This window comes from Stegodyphus dumicola, chromosome 6 (genome assembly GCF_044657685.1).
Source record: "Stegodyphus dumicola isolate Sdum_Otavi_A_Nest chromosome 6, ASM4465768v1".
NCBI lineage: Eukaryota > Metazoa > Arthropoda > Arachnida > Araneae > Eresidae > Stegodyphus > Stegodyphus dumicola.
Genome location: NC_140773.1, coordinates 51,055,787 through 51,078,249, shown reverse-complemented (window position 1 = coordinate 51,078,249; position 22,463 = coordinate 51,055,787). Strand labels below are relative to the sequence as shown.

The 22,463-nt window shown below is 29.9% G+C and overlaps 1 protein-coding gene across 1 annotated transcript in view; it reads right to left on the bottom strand.

Annotated features, from left to right (window-relative positions):
• Positions 1-2,369: 2,369 nt before the first annotated feature.
• The window catches only part of LOC118202857 (mitogen-activated protein kinase kinase kinase kinase 5-like), an 82,157-nt gene continuing 62,063 nt past the window's right edge, over positions 2,370-22,463 (bottom strand). The window contains exons 22-28 of the mRNA XM_085818310.1: positions 20,893-20,998; positions 20,649-20,811; positions 19,397-19,494; positions 16,334-16,500; positions 16,025-16,117; positions 12,626-12,752; positions 2,370-10,756 (exon numbers count right to left, since the gene is read on the bottom strand). Coding sequence (XP_085674436.1) covers positions 10,669-10,756; positions 12,626-12,752; positions 16,025-16,117; positions 16,334-16,500; positions 19,397-19,494; positions 20,649-20,811; positions 20,893-20,998 — 842 coding nt within the window. The 3' untranslated portion in view covers positions 2,370-10,668. The remainder of the gene's footprint in view (positions 10,757-12,625; positions 12,753-16,024; positions 16,118-16,333; positions 16,501-19,396; positions 19,495-20,648; positions 20,812-20,892; positions 20,999-22,463) is intronic.

Below are 22,463 nucleotides of genomic sequence, written 5' to 3'. Positions count from 1 at the left end.
TCAAAAATTGGTGTTTCTGGGTGCCACTATTTTTACACAATGCACGAAACATACAGATTCTTAATTATTTAATAATAAAGTTTTCTGCTAATACGGTAATTAATTAAAATCAAATAAATTAATCTAAACAAGTACATAAATTTAAAATAAACCGTGAAACTAAAGTCTTATAAATTTTAAATAGTTACTGCAACTTTTAATCTCAATACATAAAATACACTGATGGGAGGGGCAAATTCCCGCCATTAATAGAGAGTTGTGCTAGATAAACAAAATTTGGTAGGTGTGTTTATATATCTGAAAGATGATGTCTATTTAAATTTCGCGCTAGGCGCTTGAGCATGGCACAAGTAGCGCCACTATCAATATGCAAATCAGGTTTGCTTTAAATACGCGCTGTAAAGTTCGTGAGCATTATTCATCGTCGAGATTTGACGTAGTAAGTTGATGTTAGTCAAGAATGCCTTTAAGATGATGAAGAAGCCATTATCGATAGCTCAGTGATTTTGAACGAGGTTGTGTAATAAGGCTACGAGAAATTGGATTTTCTTTCCGAGATATTGTAGAAAGATTTGGCAGGAATATATCCACTGTGCATGATAATTGGCAGCGGTGGTCAAGGGAAGGTACTGTCTTAAGAAGACCGAGTTCTGGATTGCCACGTGGCACTACTGAGAGGGAAGATCATTTTATTTGGCGTATAACTGCGGCGCATCGCACTGTGTCTGCAGCAGAAACTCGAGCTGCAGTTAGCACCACAGGGATACAACAAACTGTTCCAAATCGGCTGCTTCGAGCCAGAAGTTCAATAGCGTGTATTCCACTGACTCCAAACCACTGCCATTTGTGACGTCAGTGGTGTCGAGCTAGAGCTCATTGGAAGACAGAGTGAAGGTCTGTTATGCTTTCTCATGAAAGCTGGTCCTGCCTTGGTGCCAGTGATGGCCGTGTGTTTGTTAGAAGAAGTCCAGTTGAGGGCTTTTAACAAACCTGTCTGCGGCATAGACACTCTGGACCTACACCTGGAGTTATGGTCTGGGGACCAATTTCGTATGAAAGCAGGAGTACTTTTGTAGTTATCCCACTCACTCTGACAGCAATGAAAAGTCACTAGCGTTGGATGTGCACGGCCAAGGTAATCACATTTAGTACTTTCAGAAACAAAACATTTTACAAGCTCTTGAAAATTCATTGCACTTTCTCAAGAATAAGGCTGTGATGTGTATAAGATATTTTCTCCCTCCTTTCCGCATGCCTTCAGGGTATAACTGGAAACATACTCGACGTGTATTCGAAAGGTTCAGGGCTCGAGTACCAGCGAGAGCATTGCACATTTTTCACATCTCCTGCTTCAAAATAACCTAATTACTCTACCAGTGGCAATCGAACTAAAAGGCGGTGGACGATAATTCGTCGCCACCAGGATTTTGCGATTGGGTCCGCTCATCCCCATTTGCCCTTAAAAATGGGGAGTAATAAGGTATTTTCTTCCTTTGTTCCACATGCTTCGTGGTGAAACTGGAAGCATACTCGACACGTATTCGAAAAGTTCGGGGTTCGAGTCCAGGTGACAGCACTGTACATTTTTCACATCTCCTGCTTCAAAATATTCTAATGAAGTTTGTGGACTTTTCTTTCCTTAAATGTCTTAACCTCCGTCAAAGTGACGGAGAAAGATAGGCATTCATTCGGAAGTTATAACCGGTTTTATTTTCCCGCTGAAACTGTGTTTCACATAAATAATCAGTGACATAATACACACCAGTAAGTGTGGACTTCCAATGATCCTGTTATGTGTAAGGTCATTGATATGGCTTCTGGATATCACATCAATTGACAACATGGCATTTTTATGATAAGAAAGCAATAACCAGACGCAGGATGCTATTGAAACATATGAAGATGATCTACCTGAAATTGGTATACTGTTTTCTATTATTACCAGCATTGACAAATTATTTACTTGTGTGACCTAATCAAAGTTGACATTACTTATTTCTATTACATATAAATATGCCTGTACTTTGCTAAGCAATCTCATGATAATACAATTTGCATTTATGTGAAGTTGCTAGTATTTGTTTGGTATATTAATTAACTATCTCTGGGGCAAAAGTCATTTTATTTTGCAAGGAGTTCCACATTCCATAACAACACACAAGGTATTAGGTACGCTTGACAGCTTTGTAATTTAGGATGGTACAAACTGATGGAAAGGTATTACTACCTTTATTCAGGATGCAGAAAGCATGGCCGAATGGCGTAATGTTTCCGAAGACAAGAAGGTTACTCTGCAGACAAAAATCTGTCACCATAACTTTTTATAAAGAGGCTCTAATTGATATTATTTTAAAGATATGAAAATATGATTGACAGAAGTAGTAAGCTCTTTATTTAATAAAATCAAAAGCACAAAACTTCAGATTATTTTCAATCTCATGTACAGAATGAATATCACATACAAGTATCTTTTCTTTAACACAGAGGCATGGTGTTTTTACGAAGGAAAATTTTCTTCTCAACAACACTCATTCTTGTGCTAAAAAGAATTACAAAGTAATATTCCAAGTTCTTGATCTATTTCAGCTGATGTCCCTCAATTGTAAAATTGCAAGCACTAGAAGTTGAAATAAAAATTCAAGTTTTCTTCTTTATGAGATCTGTCTGTTTAGATGCTTATGAATTTCTAATAAGCAACAACACACTGACGAGCCAAAACATCATAACCATCCCACCTTTTTCAATGAACTTGCCTAGATGATGTATGTGATTAAGTGGGAAAGGTATTTAATTGCTGCTTGAGAAGGTAAGGAATCATTCTTGTACTTACTTTTGCAAGTGATGGAGAAGGCTACTAGTCTAAATGAATTTGATAAGAGGACATACTGTAAAGGCCTAAAGACTTGGAACAGGCATCTCTGAAACTGTATTGACTGGTAGGGTGTTCATGATCTGCTGTTGTTAGTATTTTTGCAAAGTGAACTAATGACGGTGACACCAGCAGTAGAAGCCAAAGTGTTGGACGTCCACACGTCATCAAATGAAAAGGACATCTAAGATTGCCTCACTTGGCACAGCGAAATAGGTGCAAGGCAGTGGCTCAGTTGATAGCCCAATATGATACAGGTCAAGTGTGTTTCAGAACACACAGTTCAGCGGAAACTGTTGGATATAGGACTGCACAACACACATCCCACTCATGTGTCTCTGTTGACCAAGTCATTTATATGTATGGGGGAAAAAAAAAAAAAAAAAAGAGGAAAATGGAGATTTTCTTCAAATATTTGAAAGATTCTAATTAAATTTGAGTGTGTATATATATGTGTGTGTGTATGGAAAAAGTAAGAGAGGAAAAGGGTGGAGATTTCAAGGATTTGAAATATTCTATTTAAATTTCAGAAATATTATATTTTTTGGCCTTTTTTTGCATTTCGAAAAACAGTTCGTTCAAATATATAAATGAAATAAAATGTGATCTTCCTTAATTATTGATGATTTTGTGGAAGAAGACTAATTATCCTTGAAAAGACAGCCTTTTTCCATGAGATCAATGATAATTAATTTCCTTCTGATATGAATACTTTGAGTTTTTATTATGAATTTCATTATAATTTAAAACTTCTACTTTTTCCATAGTTTTATCTCAATTTTAATTAATTTTTATTAATTAGGTTCATTTTGCAATAGTTTTTGCTATGCATTTTTTAGGATAATCAAAATTAAAATACAATAATTAAATTTAAATTTACAATCTCAGCAGCAGTAGCACTAGATTTTTAATTTTAAAGTCCATTCATGCTTTTAGCTTGTTTATTACATATGAAATATATATATTGGGAAAAATACAAATGGCTATGAGCGACTTTAAAACTGAAAAATAAAAAAAGTAGAAGATAACACTGATTTTATGATAGGTATCAAAAGATAGACTCAATATTACTTATTTAGTACAGTCAAAAGTTATTAATCCGGACTCGTCGGGACTTCGGCGATTCCGGATTATCGATTTTTCCGGATTATAGATCATCAGTTTAAATCTTGTAAGATGGCATGCAGAAATTCTAAAATTAAAAATATGAAACCGTAATTTATGAAATAAAGAACAATTATGATCTAAAGGGTATCAAAATTTGCAAAAAGAAAAAGCTTAATATTTATTTGTTTACTTAAATAAACATTTCTTTCAATGTAAGTTGTTTAAGTTTTGCTTCGTTTCATGTGATAATACTTTCTCTTTAATTCTATTAAACAGACATAATTTCTTGTTCAGTTACAAAGTTCCGCTGTTCAAGTCCTATAATTGCTGTGTCAAGAACACCGACTAAATTGTCAATCGAAATTTTTTCGTTTTCAATAACCTCTGTTACTTTTCTTCGCTACCGGAAGCGAATTATAATGACGAGGAACTTGTTTTAAATCATATCAAAGACGGAGCATATCGAGATGAAATACTACATTTGGTAAGGAATTATAAGCCAAATAAAATAAAAACATCTGATCTTCAATTATAAGCCAAATAAAATAAAAACATCTGCCCTGAAGACAAGGATAGTGCTGACAGATCAACTTCCAATTCATTACGCGCCCGCCGCGCGGCGTTCCCCCCGCCGAGCAGCTTGATAAACAGATTTCGGATTTCAAAACATACTTTCGCTTTAGATCCTTTACATATTAACAAATATATATCGGAAATTCTATTTGATATAATTGAAAGTTTAAGCTTACTTTTATAAAATTGCTCTTACAATCTGCAAAAAATAATAAGCCGGATCCAATTCGAAAATTAAGGAACAAAGCAATCATCAACATTAACTGAAATAGATAATTAGATAATTTTAGCTTATACATCCATTATACATAAAACGCGCACGCGAAAACGTATTCTGCACTTGCGCACACTCATATGCGCAGTCGTAAAAGGTCTTACGCGCACACGTAAACGCCTATGCGCATGTGTCAACGCGGTGCATGCGCAGAAAGTTTTTAGTTTTGAGGTCTGGATTATAGATCATTCCGAATTATGGGTGTCCGAATTAACGACTTTTGACTGTACCAGCATAAAGAAAATTAGCTATCAAATTTATCAAAAATCTTTAGACATAATATCACTTTCAACATTGCATCACAGTTCATGATCTACAGTGTCATTTAAATAATTTGAAATGACACATTTAAAAGAAAAAAAGAATTTTTGACAATTTCTTCAGGGAAACATTTTCATAATCATGAGGGATCAGCAGACCTGTTAAAATATTCAATCTGAATTTAAGTCCCACCCTAATTTTACATCTAAAATGTCCGAATAAAAAGTGAGCTTAAATTTGAAATAATTTTGCAATAATTTTATTCTGTATTTAGTAATGACAGCTCTTTTAATTTACAAAGATAATTTATTATTCACACTAGCTACAATATTAAAAGCTATTGCACTTTCAAGAAGATATAAAAATGGAACATGACTAAAAATACAGAATTTGTACATGCACAGATCAAATACAATACATACGCTTTACATTTAACCAAATATTTATGATTTTAGATTTTGAAAATATTTTCACCGAGTCTATAATTATGACTATATAATTTATATAAAACAGTTAAAAGAATTTAGAAAACCAGCTGTTAGTTGCTAGCTTAGAATTAAACCAATACATTATACCAAATTCATTATAATTTATCACAACCTAGAAAATTTGTAAATATTTATTTATGACAAAATACATTCTTTTATCTGGCACTATATAATATACACTATACACTTTTTATAATACTTTAATAGTCTTTTAAATAGGAATAATGTTTTTGTATAAAAGTCGCAAACGATAAAATTCTGTTGGCACAACACAAAATACTTTTTTTCAAAATTCTTGTGAAGAAAAAGAATTAAGATTTTTCTAACAAATAATCCACACTAACTTTTAGCTACAGAACATTTAAAAGAAGAGTATGATGTTAAAAACTCACATATAATTTAATGTTATGAAATATTTAAATAAAATTATCACAAATGGTTTAGCATCATCGCAGTACGAAACTCACAATTTAAATACAGAACTATTTATATATTATTAACACATAACTATGAATCTAACTAGCTTATAAGAAGACAGGTTGCACTGACTCCAATTAATTTAAAGCAGTTTTTTTAAATATTTTTAATATTTTTTAGTATTTCGTAGAAAACGTTTAGCTACATTAGCATTACAAAATTATTGCTATTGCTTTGCACATACTTTTTAAAGTGCACTTTTATTCAAGTTGGAACTTGTTTTCAACATTTCTTAAATTCCATTAACAAAAAATATAATGGCTTAGAATACAGTAGAAACACTTCACTGAACATAGCAACATAATGTAAAATAAAGTGTCATATGATTGTCACATTTTATAAGCTTTGTCAAAAATACACAAGTTACCACACACGTCTGCAACAAATGATAAACAGTTGCATATATGTACACAAAATTCAGAAAAGTAACGTGATATGTATTTAAGAAGCATGTAACGAACAAAAATTTCAATCCAAAACACATTATTAAATCAAAAATATATTTAAAAAAATAAGAAAAGATAAAAGGAAGAAAGAAAGAAAGAAGCTGTACATTTCTCATCAAAATGACAGTAAAATCTCATTTCAAGAAATATATATTTTTAAAATATTATAACTACCATTTAACAAACTGTAAGATGTAAAATCAGAATATATAATAAGTAAAATTTAATAAAATACATTAAAAAATTCGCAGGAAAATATTCTTGCAGGAAGACTTACAAATAAAGAAAATTTAAATATAACGGTCTATTAATAGAGTGTTTTATTTTGATTGGCATTGTTTTTGTTTCATTAATTTTTTACACATACCCTATATATTTAATTTAAAATTCAGTAGTATTTCTTGAACTGAAACAAAATCCAAACAAAACAGCTTTGTTATACTAACAAATAAAAACAAACATTTTTGAATGAAACTTAAAGAACTTCCCATCTAATTCATGTATTCACCATCAACAGAGATAAAAAATGAGACAAGAAAACAGCATTTTTAATACTGCATACTAATTTCATTAGAATGATTTAAAAAATTCAAACTCTGCTTTTTTTTCCCTTCAGCAGGCGAGATATTTAATCCACAAACTACTCTTTATTTGAAATAACTGTCTTTTTCACAACAGCACACGAAATAATTTCTCTTACAGGAAAGTTTCAAGAATGTAAGTATGGCTTGAAGCCCTTAAACTTATTTAAGATATTATCACATTAAATATGTATGTTAAGAGCCTTAGACACACTTACATTCTTTAATTATGTAATACACACAATAAATACACAGAATATAAGACAACTTTTTGGGTAAAATGAGGATACAGATTAAGTGGAAAATTAACTGATAAAGGGAAACTAATGCAGATAGCAAAAACTTTAAAAGGCTTCATATATGGGACATGCAATAATTTTATTTAGAGAATACACTTAAATATACACATAATAAACTCGCATTATGTTACAGAAATATAAAAATCACTTTGCCTTATCTATCCTTTTCTTCGGGTTGATGTTTACATTCCCTATCACGTTGCAAGTAAACATAAAATTTTAAATTTTACAGTATTTTACATAATTACTTAAAGCATGAATATAGGTTTTCATATAACCCAACAATGAAACACGAAGCGAAATAATATTTTAAATAATTCAGCAATACTTACTTTAAATAAATAAATAAAAGGAAAATGAAACAGAATGGGGGATTTCACTGCACACTAATTTGGGAAGAAACTGTAAGCTGCATGGTTGCAGATTCTTTTTTTCCCCCTTTTTAAGTAAACATATGCACACACGTGCTTGTATACATGCACTGCATATAGAAGAGTGAATTCTCTATTTTACAAATTCATGCACAATGGCTTAAAAAAAAATTGCATGTGTATAAAATTTGCGAAAGGGAATGTGACTAAAATGATCATAAAAGTCTATATAAACAACGAAATAACAAAATAATAATAATAATAATAATAATTCATAAACTGAAGGTTCACGAAATAGAAAGTCCAATGTATATGCAAATATGATGAGCAGCTAAATTTCAGAAAATACCAGTGATTTCCGAATTTATCTAGCTTAGAAAGGAAAAAAAATCCTCAGATTAAACATTCAATCAGAATCAATTGCAGTTTGTGAAAGTATATAAACCTATCATTAGTCATTCATACTGCAATTATACACTGTAAAATATCACTTTTTTCCCCTTTAAATAAATAAGCATGTGTGAAACCCATGCAATAAAAAAAAACTGACACCATTTGTTACAATTTATTTCAATCTCTTATTTCACCCTTCTTAAGAAAATCGTAAAAGAAAATTATCAGCAAAATAGAAACTCTTTTGTTTGATGCATATAAGATATATTTTTTCTTATATATGAAAGTGATAACAAATGCTCACCACTTTCATCTGCTACACAAAAGAAATAAATTTTAAACTAGTAATTAACTACGAATAGAATTTTCCCATTCACGATACTTTCTTATAATACACATGATATTATTTTAAACCAACTTGACTTGCATATACAGCGAATCCTTTCTGACATGATCAACCACGATTTAAGATGATTTTTATCTTCTGTAAAGGCAGTCATATTACAGAGATTGATGATTATGTTCTCAGAAATACTGGTTCTATCAGTGATCATCAGTCTTAGAGAGGTGATTGTTACAAAAGTATTCACCATGTTCGATACAAAAATTTAAAATAAAATTAGTATTTATTGATTCATAATTAATGGGAAGATATGGATACCCAAAAAGAAAGACTGTTATTTAAATACTTTATATCAAAGTACATAAAAAAAGAATAATTGAGACTCTAATGCATTCAACATGTACTACAAACAAATGTTTAATTTCAATAACTGTTGCAGCATAACTGTTACAGAAAGAGTATGATGTTCATCAAACTTTTAATAGATTTACCCTAACCATATGCAACCTTACAGTAAACAAATTTCTGACTTGGAATCAAATTTTTAAACACATAAACAATCACTATGAATATGATATTCAAATACTTGAATCTTGAAGATTCAGATTTGGAAGCATGAATCTTCATGCTTTTTCATCATTTGAATGCCAACCTAGAAAAACTGGTCAAAATTTTAATTCTAAACTTGGAAAAATAAGTCCCCCTGCCATCCATAGAAGAATTCATCACAAAAAAAGAATTTAATTTATGTATTTTCTGTGGCATCTGGATGACCAGTACCATACAGACCCTGAATGCTATATGAAAATGTATTCTTATAAAATTTTTTAAATTAAAAAAAAACTTTTTTTAGGATCTTATTTTTCTAAATTTTCATAATAATTTTATAATGAGTATTTATTTCAGTTATTTCTTAAAAAACTGTTTTCCATCTGCATATTCTTTGATCTAAAAGAATCAAGAAATTTGAAAAATTCTGAACCATTTATTTAAAATTTATTTAGAAAAATTATGATGGGAAAAAATGAACCTCAAGATTTTAATTATGTACTTCACTTAACTAAATTTCATTTATATCTTCATAATATATATGTGTATTTTTAAAAACTGTATTCTTTAAATTTGTTAATTATTAAATGCAGATTCCAAATTTTGCTTAAATTATAATCTTTTAAGGATGGAATTTTTTTTATTCCTTTAATGAAATACCTGAAAACTCTAAGATTCAAATTTAAGAACATTTAAGGATTCATCCCAACTCAAACCATCTCAGCAAACCCTGGTACATTATCATACGGTTTCATAAAGTTTAAAAATAATAAAATTTTTTCAAAGTATGACTTATAACTAGATTTTTTTTTCATTAATTTCATCAATACTTTGTAAATGACACCTTTAAAATTTGTCTCCACAATTTATTGCATTACTTAGATATAAAACAACAATTTAATATTAAGAAACTTCACTTCACTTAAAACTTAACCACTGACATGCACAATAATTATCAAAATAAGAGCAATGCTAAAACCATCTAATGTAAATGAGTGAACAGTTTTAGAAAGAATAGCGGATTTTATCCTAGAGACATAACTGATGTTAAATATACTTAGTATTAATATTAAAAATTTCTGGCTAAACTTAAGCACAACTACAAAGTTAAAAAGTACAGAATTATTTTACTTCATTAACCCGATTTAAAAGATAAATTAGGAGAAAAGATCATTATTTTAGAATAGCTGATAAAATTTTAAACATGAATAAAATAAAAAAACTACTTGAATAATAAATTTTCAATAAAATGCTTGATGCATTAGTATATAAGAACAAAATAATCACAGAAATTATCAAACAATCCACAAAAGAAAATACCATAAAAATCTACATGCAGTCTCACACAAATTGAACACACACATATATATTCATACGATCATAAAAATAATTTACAAAATTCACACTATTGTACAATCTATTAGCCTGTTTTAGCAATAAAAATACTGTACATCATGATTTCTACATATTCTACATTGCTTATATGACTGCTTAATTATAAGATGTGCAATCTATATGAAAATTAATGTAATTACATATTAATCAGTTCAATGCTTAAAACAGCATTAAAATTAAATCACAATTACAAATTTGACACAATTTTCAATACTGTGAACACCACTTGTTTACCAGCAGCATTAGTAACTGTTCTCATGACCAGCTAATATGTATAAGTTGGAAGGACTTTTTGGTTCATTAGTTGGTCTGCTTTCCAAAACTACAATTCTGTTAGGGAAAAAAAAAAAATAATAGTAGTATTGATAAGAATGAAGCATCTAAATGCAATTCTGATACATTACTTTCAAAAATTGCACTATAAAAAAAATGAAACCCTTTCAGGGGTGGTGGTTTCGCATTTTCAACAGTTTTTTTCAATTTAGAGAATTTTTTTTTTTTTTCAAAACCACTGCTAAAATTAAATTACTTCTTAAATAAAGCTGATAACAGATGGCAGCAGCAAACCCTTCTGGGCATCCATTAATTGATTGATTAATTGGGCATCTATTAATTGATTCAAAAATAGCTTCTTTTGCACACTACTCTTTTTGACCCATTTTAAAAACAAAAACCCAAAAATTTTTAATTTTTCCACAATATATTTTATAAGCAGGCATCAATGAGTAATGAAATGTCCTTAGTTCACAAAAAAAAGTAATGGAACCCTTTCAATTTTGAATGTTTCCATTGCGGTTTCAGCATGAAACCACCGCCCCTCTGGGACATCGAAGAAAGGATCAGATGACGCAGTGGTGAGATATTTTGCAGTTGTGTTTATTGCTTTCGGATCACTGCTGTAAACAGTTGCACAATATCTTCATTTGAGTGGCTTCAAAGATGAGGATTTATGGAGCTTTTGAGAGAGGGAAAACATTTCTTATTTTTTACAGAGACACAGAGCACACTGAAAAACACTCACAGTTGCGTTTTTATTATGCTTCTCTTAGCGGTCGCTTTTCTCATGCTTCTAGTTCATAGTAAAATAACTGTATGCATTTTAATTTATTTTATTTTTACATATAATTTTCTTAGTTTTAAACATAATTTTTGAATATATTTCATAGTTTTATGCAAGTAATTTAGTGCATTATTAGTTACTTTTTGTCTCATACTTTTTTGTTTCCTGTTTTAAATTTTTTATTTATAATTAAAAATGTGTGTTTATGCAAATATTACTTACTTCATTAGTTGTTCAGTAATTTACTAGTATAATCTGCAATTTGGGTTACGTTCAGATACTTTTCCCAATCCCCTTTCCATAAAGGGGGACGAAAAAAAAATTTTTTAAACTCATTTATGTTGTCTATAGGACCATTGCATGTCATTATGCTTACTTTTTCATAACTTTTAAAAAATCATAACATTGCATCCCTGAAAGGGTTAAAACCATCCTTAACTGAACACTAAAAAAAGTTACATGTGCAGATAAATAACGCAAATTTGGTCAGATGTTATGCAATTTATGCATGAAAAATAATATAATTTGAAAAGCAGAAGACTACAATTATCCATTTTAATTTTAAATACATAAAATTTTATAACAAGAGAATAAATAGGCCTTTGTTTCAGAGGCAGTGACTTTGTTCTGATTTGCAAGTTTTAATTATGAAACATACTTAAATTTTTGGAAAACTTATAAATGATAACACCCAGAATCGAAGAATGTATTTCAACTTTTAATCACAAACTATTCTGAACTCTTCCTGTTAAACACTGAACTAATACTCTTAATCTTTAAACAAAAATCTCATCAAATGACTCCCCCCAAAAAAGTTTTATTATTATTAATTAATAAACACAACATATTTCTAGAAATATCTATCATTGGCAATTTACCATAAAATGGCATTATATTACATGAATAAAAAATTAGCTGTTAGAATATTAGCATAAAAAATATTAGCAGCTTTTTTCTATAAAATAGATGTCTAAATCTAGGACAACTATTTTGAGAAAAAAGTGTGCAAAACTTCAAAATAATAATAATTAATAATAACAAGCAAAACTTTTTTAAACTATAATGATTTATTTAAATATAATTTAAAGTAACTTTCAGTACCACACAAAAAGTGCATCAAAATCATTAAAATTATCAACCTGTCTGATCCAAGCATCCTAAAAATCCTTGAATTATCTGTGATTTCTTGGACAATCTCATTATTTTTAAAACTCCTTCCTTGCATTCCATGTTTATGAAATGCCAAAACACTGTCTGTGAGGCATACTGAAACAAGAATAACTTAATGTCACAACTTAACATACCATAAAAACTGAAACAAAATAAAACAATATATTACTTAACATGATATACAATTCAAGTAAAAATAGTGTCTACATATATATGTGTGTACATATGTATGTATGTATGCCAAAGATGCACAATGAAAAATAAATTTGCTGATCCCTGTGGGATGCTTGTAAATAATTGTAAATGTATAAATATTGATTCATAGAGAAGAAACTTCAAAATCACGGCAGATTTAAATGTTGCCTTTTATTTAGTTGGCCAAGCACTTCAATAAGGCAGTGCAGATAAACTGGGCAACATAGCATCTGCTTTTGGAGTATTAAATCGGTACTGTTATGTTTGAAAATTATAATTTTGAAGACAGCAAGCATTAACAGAAGCTGGAAGAAAGTGTGATGTGTTCAGGATGAAATCTTAATTCACTGTGAATTAGTTTCGATTTTGATATAATTTTGAATAGCTAATAACTCTGAATTATTATTGGCCAGTTAAGTTTTAATTTACAAAACCATTTATATTACTAGCATAATGTAAAAATTACATGATGCCTGTTATTGATTTTAAAATGATGTAGTTTAGAGAGGTTAATTATAAGCAATTACTGTAATTAGAACAGAAAGAGGAACTATCCAAATTAAATGAAGAGTTAAGAGGCTATTGCCAATTAAAATTAGATGCTTGCTAGCTTCTTCAAGAATGCTGCATCATCCACCTTCAATGAATTAAAATTATTACACTCACATACAGATAATTAATTATGAACAAAAAGAAATTTTTTTTTTATAATAAAAAGAATTTAATTACAAAACTGAAGCAATTCTGAAAAGAACAAACTTCAAAATGTATAACTTATTTAACTTATTAAAAAACAAAATTTTCATACAGATAAGCATGCAAAACTTAAAAATAATCAGAACTTGATACTATGAGTGTATGAAAACCCACAGTTTTAAACTTGATACTATGAGTCTATGAAAAACATACGTACCTCAGGTGATACCACAATTGAAAGATACAATCAGAAATCAAGAGAAAATACAAATAGAACAAGACACAAAATATACTCATGAGAGTTAATTACAGTAATACAGGAGAAGGATTGCCAGATATTAAATAAAGATAACAAATGGTTTGCGGCAAAGCATATGAACACCTCAAATAATTCAGAGTTGTCAACAAACTTGTACAGCAGCAAATATTCTTCTATTGTCAGTGCCACTTTTAAATGTTACAAATCATTCATACAGATCAGATATTTAGTGAAATTTAGATCAAGGAAATCAGCAGGTCACTTACAAAAATTTAAAAAAAAAAAAAAAAAATGGCCTGGCAATGGCTGCAGATCACACTTAGCATCATATCTTGATAGCATGTCGCTTTTTACTGAGCTCAGATCTGTGTATTAGTTCTTGAGTAACTACCGAGTAAGGTCGTGCATATGCAGTTTCGTCAGATTAGTAAGAAAGTAAAAATAAAGGAACAGGAGAAAAAACATATCTGTGTGAAATTTTGCATAAAATTTAGAAAAACTTCCACTAAAACATTCCAAAGGCTTAACCAAGCATGCAAAGATGACAGTATGAGCTAAATATAGTGTTATAATTGTTTTTTAAAATTTGAAGGAGGGCAGAAGTTCAGTTGCCAAATATCCAAGAACTGTATGACCTAACCCATCAACAGACGACCACTAAGTTCAAAATGCATTATTAATATGTACAACATGATCAGACAGTAAATATGTCTACCACAGAATTCGAATAAGGTCTGAGATGCTGTGCGTAGAAAGAGATCTGAGCAGTGGGGAATCAGCCATGGATGTTGCATCATAACAATGTTCCAGTTCAAGCACTGGCTTCTTGTTACCAATTATCAGATAAAACGATACATATTTCCTTTTGTGTCTCACCCACTCTATTTTCTAGAATAGGCTTGGCAGACAGTTTTCCCTTTCTCAAACTTAAAACCACTTTAAAAGGATGCCATTTTGACAGCATAGAGGAAATCCAGGAAAATGCAATGACAATACTTCACACTATCAAAAAAGCAATTTCCAGTACCAATACAAAAGTGGGAGAAATGATGGCTTCAGTGTATTGATACTAGAGGAAAGTATGTTGGGATAATGGTTGAAAGTTAATATATAATTAGCTAAAAAGTGAGAACAGCAAAAGTTGGCTTTTTTTAAGTCCTTGTAATAAAGACAAATTGATGATACTGAAGAACAGGTATACACGAAATATCTGGTTTAAATGAAAGTTTTAAGCCAAAAAATGTTCTTAAATAAGTCAGGAGGAAAAAAAAATGAAAGCAGTACCTTTAGTGTGGGTAGTAATCACCATCCAAATATTTGATTTTCTGCCAACATTTTGGTACTTTTTCAAAGCCTTTGGCACAGAATATAGGTAGCTGTGAATCTAAAATCAGATCAACCTCATTTTGGATATACTGTGTAGAATGACAGATAACACCAGAAAAATGTAGCTGCATGTCTGAAAAAAGGCAGAAGTCCGAAGGAGCAATATCAGGGCTACATGGTAGGTGTGGCAAAAGATCCCGTTTGAGTCCGTACAGAGGCCAGCCGGTAAATGCAGACATATACGGTCTTGCATTATCTTGATGTAACATTACCTATTTGCATCGACACTCAGTTCGATGTTTTCTTTGATAGCAGCATCAAAACTGACTAGCATCTTGCTGTACACCTTACTGTTGCAGGTTTTACCTTTTTCCAGATAAAGTTTGTGGATAATACCACAGCAATAATCCCACCAGATACAAAGCATGATCTTTTTCTTAGTCAAACTGAATTGTGTGATGCTGCCAACAGGCTCACCAGGTACAGATCAACCCTCTTTTTGGCCTGTGCTGTTGAAGTAAATCCATTTTTCATCACAAGTGATGATCTTGGCCAGAATTTTGTCCTTGCGTTCGTATTTGAGCAGGTCCAAACATGGGTGTCCTTAACTGAGTCAGCTCATGTGGCATCATGTGGCAAAATGGTTACAGCTCATGTGGGGAAATGGAACATCATGTGAAATGACATAAACGATTGTCTGTATATCTGATGTGTCACTAACAGTGCATACATTAAAATTTATTAAAATATTAAAATCACAAAAAAAAGTTTTCCCTTTCTCTTTCACAAAAGTGTACACAGAAATTTCTAAAATGATATTTCTCAAGATATAATTTCCTTCTTATAAAAAACTTTCATTAGAAAACCTTATAATTGTTATATATGTACGTACCAATCGATTCAATTTTGTAATCAAATACCAACTCTGCTGGCTGGCGCCTACTTGATTTAAGTTTACCCTGAAGATTGACAACTCTGACTAGATCTGCAAAATATGTAAATATAGAGATTGTAAAAACAAATAATAATAATAATAATAAAAAACACTTACTATTGGAACAAAGAACAAATTTGTAACTCTTAAATATTCAGAACAGTGATGGTAAAAATTTTTCATCATATCACATATTTATGATTCTCACATAAGGAAGATATATATTTAATTAAATGAAAGTGTCAAATGTTACCAAAAAAAACTTACTATCATAACAGACTAATATGGCATCTTTTTCCAGCTGCGTAACATTAATAATTTTGAGTGTTTCATGCCTCGGAACTATAGTGTCTGTCCCTTCCCAATCATCATTTAACCAGTACTCAGAATTATTTAAGTTTATCATGTCAAGTTCAAGATGGCCTCTGTCATACCTAATTAGAAATAATTGGAAAAAATAACAATATACCCAAAAAATTAAATAATAATATTTATAAATTAAAGTATACGGTTGCATAAACATTTAATATATTACTCTGAGCTTTAAATAATAACAATAAAAATTACATAATAATTCAGATGTCATATGTTGTAATTGAGCTTTCTAACTGCAACTTATGTTCTTACTGATAGCATAAATAATTCAAACAAGTTCAGTAACTAACAATGGAATTACTTTATTGTTAATTCCATGCAGACTAAATTTACATACCATAAATAATTTTATGTTTAGATATACATAAAACTTTTAATCTGATGACTTAAGTTTCTAAAAAAATCAATACTTAATTATTACTTTAATGGGGGAAAATTTATTTAATTATTTTAATGAGGGGGAAAATATTGAATTTTCCAAATTAAAGTCAATGGCAGAATGTTACATTGACAGAAAAGATCTGGTAGACATCAAAAAGTAGTTATCCTGAATATTTACTTGTCATAACTATTCAAGATAATATTTACAAAAGTAATGAAAACATAGAACAAGATTCATGAGAATTCAAAAAAGCTATTTAAAAAGTACTTAATGGATTTAACAGAAACTCATTTCTTGACTTTGTCATTGACAATAATAGAGTTGTGTCCAACTCATTCATTTTGCAGATATAGTGTTCAGCAATTCTGTGACAGGATAACACATGAAGAAATTTTCCCAGCCTGTGAGACCACCTACAACAGCTAAGCTATATTTTACTAGAAATGAGTCTTCTTCAAGGCAGCACTAAAATAAAATTCACGGATATAACTGCAAAACAACTTAGGGTAAAAAAAATAAATAAATAAAGCTTTCAAATTTTGTATTATGCCCAAAGAGTCATATTTTTAACGCTTTGTGTGTCACCTTCCTTTATTAAATATACCACGTTCTTCACACTTAAACCACATAAAATTCATCAGCAATATCACAAAATACTTAAAAAGAGCATATCTTTAGAATTTCCGATACACAGTCTCATGCGGTGGAGATAAAAATGGTTTTTTTTCTGCCTTGTGTTAAATTCACATTGTTCGCTTGTGTTAAATTGCCATTGTTCACTTTGAAATCATTGAGTTTATAATCAAAAAACCATTAAAGTGTTACAAAATATGAAATAGATAATAAAATAAATTCAAAATTCGCATATGCATATGTTCGGTGGAGAAGCATATGTTCGGGTGGAGTACCATTGTTTTTTCACAATGCAAGAAACATATATACATTCATGAAAATTCTTCATTTAATTTCTTTAAATATAATACAGAGCAATAATGTTTGGTGGCAACCATTTAAAAAGTGAATCATCATTTATAGTGAAAAAATGCCAAAACGAAATTAACAGCCTTTCAGGCCAAATTGCCCCTTTGTGCTAAAATATGGCTGAAAAATCTGTCAGATCTAAAAATTGACCTTGTCATGTTTCAGACATTATCCAAAAAGGCCACAATGAGTTAGTTACACATCTGAAATTTGATTTTTCTGCCAGCCAAATTCCATTGAGGCAGATTGGTTAATTGCAGATGGCTGGAAAGTGGGAAAAGAACTCCTTCTCTTACAAAAGTATTTATATTTACTAAAAAAGAAAACATCTGCAGTTCCGTTGGATTGAAAACAATCACAGTAAACATGCCCATTTCATAGACACTATTTAACTACATTATACAGCATACTTCTTTTCTGATCTATAATTGCCTTGGCTAATTAAACAACAGTTTTTTTAATAAACTACTAAGTTAAGTGAAGTCTCATTTTATTTGGGATGTTATCAAGAATACTACTTAATAGTGATTTTTGTAGTCGCAAATTTACATAATTGTAGATTTAGAATAGGAATGTGAATGTCAAACTCGATAGACTGCTTGATTTTTCTACAGACCTCCATTTACCCCAAGAATATAACAAGAAATATATAATATAATAATGAAAATTGGGATTTCACTGAATATTGAGACATATTTACAATTTTAAAGAACTTCAGGTCAACTAATTCTAAAGCAAAAGTTTGGTGAAGTGCACATCTCAGAATGTTACAAATGCTTGTTTGCTTAGCTCTGAAAAATCTGCAAATTTTGCATTGTATGTGATTTCCATGTTCAGCAGAGTGAACAGCTTTTTCTGAAGTTATGAAAGAAATGTGTCCTCAGCAAGATCCAGTTAACAGAAATTCGCTTGTCCTCTGTTCTGAAAATTGCCAGTGTGAGCAGTACATTTTGAGAAAGAAAAAACTAAATTTTATGTATTTACTCCCTTTTACACTCACTACATCATTAAGTAAGAAAATGGCTATTTATTTTCTGTCTGCTTTACTATATACTGATGACTATCTGGCCCATTTGAGATACTGAGTTTGATATGCCTGATATGAACCTTCCAAATATTATTAAAGCTTTTCAATTTAAATAGGCTGATTTTTTTAATTTTGAGTTCATTCAAGCTTCTGATTATTATCCAGGAATTTTTATAATAAATGAGTATATAAGGAATTAATATCTGTTGATACAATCTCCATACATGGCAAGTGTAAGGTAATAAAATTTGATACTATTGTTTACTTAAGGTTCATTTCAAAGGTATAAAACAACATTCAAAAACTTAACACACAGTTTGCAAAATCTGTAAGATATCTACTTGAATTTAGCTGTTCATCAGTGCAACATATTTCACTGTTAATTAAAAAAAAAAAAAAAAAAAAAAAAAAAAAAAAAAAAAAAAACCAACTGAATAAAGAATCCACTTATTCCAAATATTATACAAAACCAGAAAATTCATAAAAAATCATTACACTATGCACAGCATAATAACACATATAGATAAGGAGATATAAAAACCAATAACCTGTACAAGAAACTTACCCCTTTTTAACACCAACACATATCATTGGATATTCATATTCAGGTGTAATAATCATTTCAAATACTTCCAAAGCTGCTGGAATATAACACTTCACTTGCTATAAAATATAATAAAAATAATAACAGATGTATTCAAAGTTGAAAAAAACAAACAGTATACAGAACTGCTTAAACAATGTGCATCTATAATTTTTTAGGAGACACTTTTCACGTGTAAAAGCGTATCTGTGATCACTAACATACCTATACATTTTTGCCCAATTTTACATTTAATATTGCCATGTGTCTCTTCCAGTTTGATACACCTCACTTGTTTCCTTTAAAATATCAATAATTTATAACAAAAAGTTTAACAGACTTTTTTTGTTTGTACGATCAATATTTGCTGTTACAAAGACAAAAAACTGCTCCCCGCCTTATACAACTGCACTCGTGCAGTTCTTTAGACAAAGCATAACTTTTCTCCAAGGTCCTTATTAATCAACAAGCCTGATGCATACAAACTACTTTTCACTGTTTAAGGTGAAATCTCATCTTCAAGTCCAGATTTCACCTTAAAGAATGAAAGAAAATATTCACCTTTTTATCAAAGAAATGGCCTCCTTTTATTTGATTGCATCACAAAAATTCATGAAAACACAATGAGCAATATTAAAGAGCATTCTAATAATAGGTTATTTTGAAAGTGGCCAAAAACTCTACTTATGTGCCAAGAAATGAAAAGTGTTAAAGGCACATCATAGGCTGCATAATAATAATAATAATGGATCATTTACATTATAGAACAATTCGATGGTAAAATTTTCCTACATATACAAAATATGTTTCTTAGATTAGATGTTTTAATAAGTACAGAATTAAAACAGAATGACATTCTTTAAACATTTTTAACAATACTTCTTTTGAAAAAAAAAAAAAAGAACATGCTATAAAACATAACAACAACACATTTAATTAAAATTAAGCATGACAATGATGTCATGCAAGAATGTTCAGCTGGGTTTTTATCTTTAATCTGGTGTCTGCACATGAATTTGCATAAATAAGAAACACAGAAAACATGTTATATAAGATCAAGCTGGTACACATATCGTTCTAAAGAGAACTATTTAGAAACTATTTAGTTCTAAAGATAACTATCCTTACAAAAGAAACAATCCAGAATATTTTCTTCAAATCTCAAATTTTTAAGAAATCTGGTCTAAAAATTTTGTAGATATTATATGCATAAGATGTAAAAATGTATACATACTCTTAGCAGCATGAACTTCTTTAGAGGATTATACCACTGCATTAAAAAAAGGCCATCTCTCATAGCTCCACACAAATACTTGTAACCATTATATGGATTTCGCCCAACACAACAACGTTTACATCCTTTGGTATCAGGCACTTTAGATGTTGAAGAGAATTTCCTGTGTATGATATCAAAAGAATAATTAATAAGTGTGAGAAAGCAAAATATTTAATTAAATAAAGCTTCAAGTAATAGGTACCTGGGCACAAACTTTTCAGGAATACGATTCATTGGCAGTGAAAATTTATGGGTTTGTTTGGCATACATCTGAAGTAAATCATGTTGATACAACTGAGGTGACTTCCCTATGATATGAAAGATACTCAATTAAAAAAACGAGGAGAGAAATTAAACTAAAACTAACAATTTTATTCTGTCTGTTTCTGACAAAGCAAATTTTAAATAATTAAAATATTAGAAATTTGCAATTACTTTATTTGAACAATATGATCATTTTATTTACATGCCAAATTTTTTTAAAAAGCAAACTGCTTTCTCCCTCATCATTCAAAAAACATTGAAAATTTTATGATCTAGCTGACAAGTTTCTAAGAGCAGCAAAATACATATAATTAAATTTCAATGTTGTAGGTTAGCATTTCCAAATTTTTTGACTTTGATGTTTTTTAAAGTAATTTTTATGGTACAGCCCTATATTCCTCTGTATCTCACAAGCAGTTTAGTAGTACTATTAGGCAAAAACAGAGGGAATAATTGGTAATGTTAAAATGAAGTGATATTCAAACAACAGCACAATATCCATGCAATGAAATGTGATCTACCAACCAATACTAAATGTTTTGTCAAAACTTTGCATTATTTAGCAGATATTACTGATTATTATTTTACTGATATTCCTCACCACCTATATATGCAGTTAAAGTATCAGTATTTTTAAAGACTTTTTCATTATTACATTTTTGGAAAGTTCAACTTAATTTTCACATTGCAAGATAGAAGGATGATAAATATTAATGAACCATGCTAGCACCTATATCTCCAATACATAATAATTATTTTTCATTTTAAAGATTTTTTTTTTTTGGCAACAGCAATGCATCTCTCTAAAAGTCGTTGATTAAGTTTTAAAATTTGGAAGACCCACAATAAACATGATATCTTTGAATATGTAATGGAGTTTTATTATTTTTAGTTCTTACTAGAGTTTATTTTGATTTGTGAACTGATTCGGTGAAAGAAGAGTCTCTCATGGAGCACAAGCTATTTGTCACATTCCTAATCTTCTAACCTCTCTGTTTCTTCTTAGCATAAGAGTTCTATATGGTCTACATTCTCAGATTATTCAAGCCATACAAAATGACATAATGGCCAGTGCATGACAAATACTAAAATAGTCATTCTGCTCTCACTTCCAAAAAACAGGGAAACACTGAAGAAATTATACAAGTTCCACTGGATGTTACTTTGAAAGTTATTTCTTTTTTAAATATTAAAGACAAAATTGCCTTATAAGAATTTCTGTAAACACTCTGAAGTAAGAAGTATTTTAACACTGAGAGATAATTATAATAAGATAATAGGGTAAAAAAAAATGAAAAAGAAAAAAATCTTAGCTTTTCATCTAGTATGCCTTGATTTAAATTAATTAGAACTATTTAGGAAACAATAAAATATTAATGTTATCTAGAAAGAAAACTAAATGAAGAAAGGATAAGAATCAAATCATCAGACAAGAATTTATAGAAATGCTTTGGAATTGCTGGCATATTAAAAAGAAAATTTAATTATGGAATATTTTAAGGCTGCTAA